This window comes from Panthera tigris, chromosome A1 (genome assembly GCF_018350195.1).
Source record: "Panthera tigris isolate Pti1 chromosome A1, P.tigris_Pti1_mat1.1, whole genome shotgun sequence".
Lineage (NCBI taxonomy): Eukaryota > Metazoa > Chordata > Mammalia > Carnivora > Felidae > Panthera > Panthera tigris.
This window is the reverse complement of record NC_056660.1, coordinates 84,810,924-84,817,355: the sequence shown is the minus strand read 5'-3', so window position 1 is coordinate 84,817,355 and position 6,432 is coordinate 84,810,924. Positions and strand designations below refer to the sequence as shown.

At 34.4% G+C, this 6,432-nt stretch overlaps 1 protein-coding gene across 1 annotated transcript; it reads right to left on the bottom strand.

The window, feature by feature from the left end:
• Positions 1–2,317: 2,317 nt before the first annotated feature.
• Positions 2,318–3,271, bottom strand: LOC102966880 (olfactory receptor 2A12-like). The gene has a single exon (XM_007092972.1). The coding sequence runs from the start codon at positions 3,269–3,271 to the stop codon at positions 2,318–2,320; it is 954 nt and encodes a 317-aa protein (XP_007093034.1).
• Positions 3,272–6,432: the final 3,161 nt, after the last annotated feature.

Below are 6,432 nucleotides of genomic sequence, written 5' to 3'. Positions count from 1 at the left end.
AAGTCTTGATCTATGATTATTATTTCACACTTAATTTATATTTTGTTATTTAAAAGTCATTCTACTAACTATGTTGTTAATTTTAAGCAATAACAGAAAAATAACTGGTCTTACTCTATATATGTTGGTTCTAGAGTCACTTGATTACTACCACAGTCTCACATAATATTCTTGCATTGCTGACAGTGAGTCATGAAAGATTCATTGGAACTACTTTTTAGTTAATTTTTTTAATGTTTATTTACTTTTGAGAGAGACAGAGACAGAATGTGAGTGGGTTAGGGGCAGAGAGAGAGAGGGAGACACAGGATCCAAAGCAGGCTCCAGGCTCTGGGCTGTGAGCACAGAGCCCAAAGCAGGGCTCAAACTCACGAGAGCTGTGAGATCATGACCTGAACCGAAGTCAGTGGCTCGGTAGGTTGGGCGACAGTTCTGGTACCCCAGAACTATTTTCTAGTTAAAAGGAAGGATCATTTTTCAGTGAACTAAGGATAGTTTTGTCATTGATTTCAAGGTATATATTGAGTTAAATTCAGTTTTTATTCAGGTCTTCTCACTCCTTCCCTTTCAAACGATTTCCCCAGTATGTTATGCTTGCTGGATAAATGGTTATAAGAGCAAGATACAATGTTACTATGTTTTGGTTTTGACGACAACATTTGGGATCACTACAAATATTGTATTATTTTCAAGAAAATTCACTAATATAGAGCCACTGTTAAATGAACTTGGAATAAAGAAAACCATCCACATGCGTAGTTTGTACAATGTTGCCATGGAATCCTAAGTATTGCAAAAAAATATCACAAATCAGACACCTATTGCTTCATTCCACATTAAGATTTGTTTCCTTTTTTTTCCTTATGAATTATACATTGGGATTTAATAAAATTTAATGACAGAGGAACAAATCCTGGTTCTTCCATATATTAGAATTAAATTTCTTTGAAGAAGTCAGAAGGCTGCTACACAGGCATATGTTTTAGCCATCCCCTGGTACACAGGTATGAAATATGTTAATTGTAAACATTAAGTTCTTTGGGCCTCATACTTAGACACATGAATAGATCCTCTAGATTATTCCAAGTGTACAAACCTAACCTTGAAAAGAGGAATTTCCACTTTCATGGGAACATCAATTTCCAACAGATATTAGAAAAGATAATCTGAAAAATTTTTTATTTAGTGTAATTACTGTACATTTATTTTCTTTCTAAAATATTGTAGAATCTAGCACAAAGTTTTTCTTTTTTTCAATAGCAGATGGAGAATGATCTTGTCTTGTGTGTTTTAAGCCTCTCCCATAGTTTAGTTGTATTATATGTGTTCACTTTTACACTCCTATACATTGCATTTCCTGATTTTTCAAGTGGGATATTAAAGCACAGGGAAGATTTTGATAAAGGACATGCACCAACTAAGTGATTGAACCTAGGATTAACTCTTAAGTTTGCCTCCAAATCTAGCAGTATTAAACTAATTAGCATATGGCTCCTCAAAATACTATAGTTGCAAATCTATTGTAGCCAACGTGTTTAAATAGCTAAAAAGTTAATAAATTAAATGACGGTTAGTATTTACTCCTGCAAGCTATTTTCCATATGGAGATAACTAAAGTTTAAGTAATTGAGAAGTTTTTTTCTCAGTTTTCAATTTCAAAAAATCATACCCTTTTCCTAAAATTAGAGACCAAAAAGTAAAAGTTTAGATAAATAAAAAGTAAAAGCAGTAAAATGGGGACAGAGTTTTATATTTCTTTAAAAAATTCTCATTAGTAATTTCAGATATATTTTCTTTTTGTAAGAGTTAATGACATGTATTTCAGAATTTAGCCTGCCTTTTTTACCCCTGTAAAGATCTGAGACTTGTATCTTCAGATTTATATCCCTCAAAGGATGGAGCATATGAGTAGAGTAGGATTGGTCACCTTGTCATAATTTTAAACTTTGCAAAATAAATGGAAAAATAGAGAATAAAATACTGTAAATTGAGTGGCTACAGAGGATAAGAATGTGTTGACCTGGAATTCATCGTGCAGGTCACAAACTATTTGATTGAGTTGATATAACAATGTTCTAACACTTAAAGAACAACTATACATAAATATTAACTCATGGGAGAAATCTGAACTGGAAACACTTGAGGAGATTTGTAAAAATGTAATGACTACTTTCATCTGGAAGTCTGCCAAATCCAAATTACTTGGGGTGGAGCTTGGTCTCATAGTATTTGGATATGAACACAGGTTAAAAAAATAAGCATTGCCTTAAACGCTTATAAGAACACTTATAAGAATGCTTATAGAATCATAAAGATTCTAGTCTGTGATTTGTTGTTTTGTTTTAATTTTGTATTTGCCCATAACTTTTTTCATACCCTCCTTCATTTCCTTGTTCCTTAGGCTGTAAATGAAAGGATTCAGCATAGGGTTGATGACTGCATAGAACACAGAAATGAGTTTGTCTCCCTCTGCTGAATAGAGGGACTTGGGTCTTAAGTACCGGATCATTCCTGTTCCATAATACATGATCACAGCAATCAGGTGGGAAGTACATGTGGAAAAGGCTTTTTTTCTGCCCTTAATAGAGTCTATTGTCATCACAGCCACCAGGATGCGAAGGTAAGAGAGTATAATGAAGAGGAAGGGGAATAACACTGTTCCAGCCCCTCCTGTGGCCATTATGGTCTCCAGCAGGGATGTATCAGCACAGAACATATGAAGAAGAATGGGCAATTCACAGAAAATATAGTCAACAACATATGGACCACAGAGTGGAAGAATTGTGAGGTAGAGAGGCACCACTGAGGCAAAAAAGCCAACGGTCCAGGCCCCCAGAGCTAATGCCGCACACACAGACCAGTTCATGATGAGCAGATATCTCAGTGGGTAACAAATGGCCACATAGCGATCCAAAGCCATTACTGCAAGAAGAAAGCACTCAGTTGACTCCAGGAATAAGGTGATGTAGGTCTGAGCAATACAGAAGTTGTAAGATATAACTTTCTTGCTTGCGAGAAAATTAAAAAGCATCTTGGGGACCACAAATGTGCTAAAAAATATGTTGAGAAAGGCCAGATGACAGAGGAAGATGTACATGGGTGTCTGGAGAGAGAAATCTAGAATGACTAAAGTGATGACAGTTGTGTTTCCAAAGAGACTTGCCAAGTAGACCAGAGAGAATAGAAAAAAGAGTGGAATTTCAGTCTGGGGGTAATTGGAAAATCCTACAAGGATCAGCTCACTGATGACACTGAAATTCCCATGACCCATTTTGACTATTGAAAGTTTCCTGCTAAAATGAAAGGAAGGCAAAAACCAAAAATGGTCTTATTTTAAAATTGCGACATTAAATCTATTCCCATATTACATCAACTACAATGCTAGAGATAAATGTATCTTAAGTTGGATAAACAATTATTTGTGAAATTTTGTTGGACAAATATTCTATTCAAAGGAATAATAACATTTCCAAATCACTGTCTGCATCATGCAACTGCTTGTTTTTGATGAATTACAGGGTTTTGGTTTCACACTGAGAATTTCTCCCACCTCTACTCATTGTATCATATGTACTACACAGCACACTTCTACATTTTACTAATCAAATATTAATATCCATTTTCTAAAAAGGAACTAGAGATTCTGCAAAATAAAATGATTTTACCAAATTCCTAGTATAAAATATAATAGTTAAAAATAATTCCATTCTCTTTCTACTATAAGAAAAAAATCATCAATAATAATAAAGTTTACATTTAGCAAGACAAAGGATTGTTTTGTTTTAATTCTTAGTTCTTATGGAACATAAATTCCAATGTCATAAAAGTACAATAATACACAAAATCTACTTATTTTAACCACTTTCATTACTTCAATATTAGAAGGAATAATATAATTAATCCTCTAAACAATTGAACTTCCAAATTTATAGTAATGACCTTAGAAAAGTAATTGTTTCAAAGCTAAGCTTTTTTTACCATTTTGAAGTCAGTGTGAAATTGCTTATGGGCCTATGTCTCCTTTGTGGATATATATTTTTAGTGATACACTTGTGTTCTTTGTCAAAATCTTTGAATTAAATTTGCTAGCCTGTGCTTAAATGGAAGATATAGACTGGTTATATAATGTGTTGACTACCTTCCATACCACACACACACACACACACCAATGCTAGATGCTATTAACAAAGCACCACAACACTAACCAAATAAAAAGAAAGTAAAATGATTATGAGAATCTTTAATCTTATGAGAATATTTAAACACAGAGGAACATAAATGTAAAAGATATAGCCTGAAGTTTGCATAAAGTCCTTTAAACCCTCTGTACTCTAACACCTCTCTTTTCTCCACTAATTCATATTTCCAGTGTGTCTTTTTGTCCTGCCTTTATTTCTTCTTTTCTGTTATTTCCTTGTAGACTTTTATGTGAAAGACTTTCCTAGTCCTTTTTCTAATTCTCTATTGAATATTTTTTGCTGTTTGCACAACTTAAGTTACTAGGCAATCAGATCACAGGACTCACACAGCAACAAGACAGGGGGAGGAAAGGGTAGAGAGAGAGAAAGGAAAAGAGAGACAGAAACAGAAAGAGAGACAGAGAGAGGGAGAGAAAAACAAAGAGACAGAGAAAGAGAGTCCATAGGCAGAAACCAAGAGAGTGAAACACAGAGAAAAGGACAGAGAAACAAGAGACAGAGAGACAGGGAGAGGGAGAGAGATAGTGAAAGACAGAGACAGAGTGTCTACAGGCAGAATTTCAACTGCATACTTGTGGAAGAGAGTGCACCTAGGAGAAAAAAGCAGTTGACATACCTGCCCTATTTTTTTTGTTGTTGTTGTTGTTATGAAAGCTTTTCTTCTATAGTCTCCTCCGTACTGGAAACTGATAAATGAAGAGAGGGTCTTGGACAGGGTCCAACTATCAAATCTCCACCTGTAAAGGAGACAGCATGAAAACTATAGCCACTTGTCAACCACTAGAATTCATCATATTTAACCCTACCCAGAAATTGTCTTTTGAAAACATGCTCTTCAGTTATGTTGAATAGAAAGAGGCAGCTATGGCTGGTGATATGCAAAAACTGTTCCCCTGATTTTATATTATTAATTTTAGCACACAAATTATTCATATTTCATTCGTTTTCTTAATTATCCCAAATTTATACGAAATATAGTGGAAGAAGAGGGTAGGGTAAATAAAGATTATTTGCCAGGAATTATAAATCCAGAATATATGCTTGAGTGAGTAAGTGAAGTCTATTTATTAACAGAGGAAAAGTTTTAAGTTGGACCCCAAGGGGAGCTAGTTAACTTCATGTAAGAAAGAAAAACAAAATAATTTATACTCCTTTTACTGCTAATGACAGCCAGCTCATTAAATGTAATCCTTAGCTTTCTATTTATAGTGACACCTGTAAATTCCATTATTTCTCCAAGGGAAACATCTCAATTTATCAGTTCTAAAAGTTAATGTTAATGGTGTATTTTTTAAGTAAACATGAATTTTTCTGGGTACCTGGTGACTCAGTGGGCTTAGTGTCTGATTTGATTTCAACTCAGGTTATGACTTCATGGTCATGAGATCGAGCCCTGCATTGGGCTCTGCACTGAGCATGGAGCCTGCCTTGGGTTCTCTCTCCCTCTCTTTTTGCCCCTCCCTAAGTGCACTCATGTTCTCTCTCTCCCCCCAAAATAAATAAACATTAAAAAATAAAATAAACATGAATTTTCTTAAATGAAATTTTGTAAAAACTCTAGAGAATTCAACTTTGTCAAAGTTGTCTGCTTACACTTTACCCATTGGAAAATATCATTTTCATTTTGTTAACATAAAAGCAAGTTATAGCAACATGTCTATGTGTGAATAAAATATGAGTAATTTACAAAGAAAATTCAAACTGCTTAAACAAATTTCAGTATATATTTTTTCATAATTATCATTGTGGGAAGAGTTATAGTGTAATAGAGCATAGGTCTACACATCAAGGGTTCAAGGGGTGATGTCCATGAATGTGTGAATCAAATCACAGAGCAGATTCTTGCTTGACTTGGAATTGTTGTGTTTTGTTTTCAAGTTTATATTTCAATTCCAGTTAGTTAACATAGAGTGTAATACTAGTTACAGGTGTAGAATTATGATTCATCACTTACATACAACACCCAGTGTTTATAACAGCAAGTGCCCTCCTTAATCCCCATTACCCATTTTACCCATCTCCCTGCCCACTTCCTCTCCAGTAACCCTCATGTTTTTCTCTACAGTTAAAAGTCTGATTCCTGGTTTGCATCTCTTTTTTCCACTATTTTCATCTGTTTTGTTTCTTAAATTCCAGATATGAGTGACATCATATGGTATTTGTCTTTCTCTGACTAATTTCGCTTAGGATAATATGTTCTACCACCAACCATATCCCACATTTCTTTATCCAT

What these genes read in the sequence shown, in the direction of transcription:
- LOC102966880 (XM_007092972.1), bottom strand. Translation starts at nt 3,271, where the DNA reads ATGGGTCATGGGAATTTCAGTGTCATCAGTGAGCTGATCCTTGTAGGA.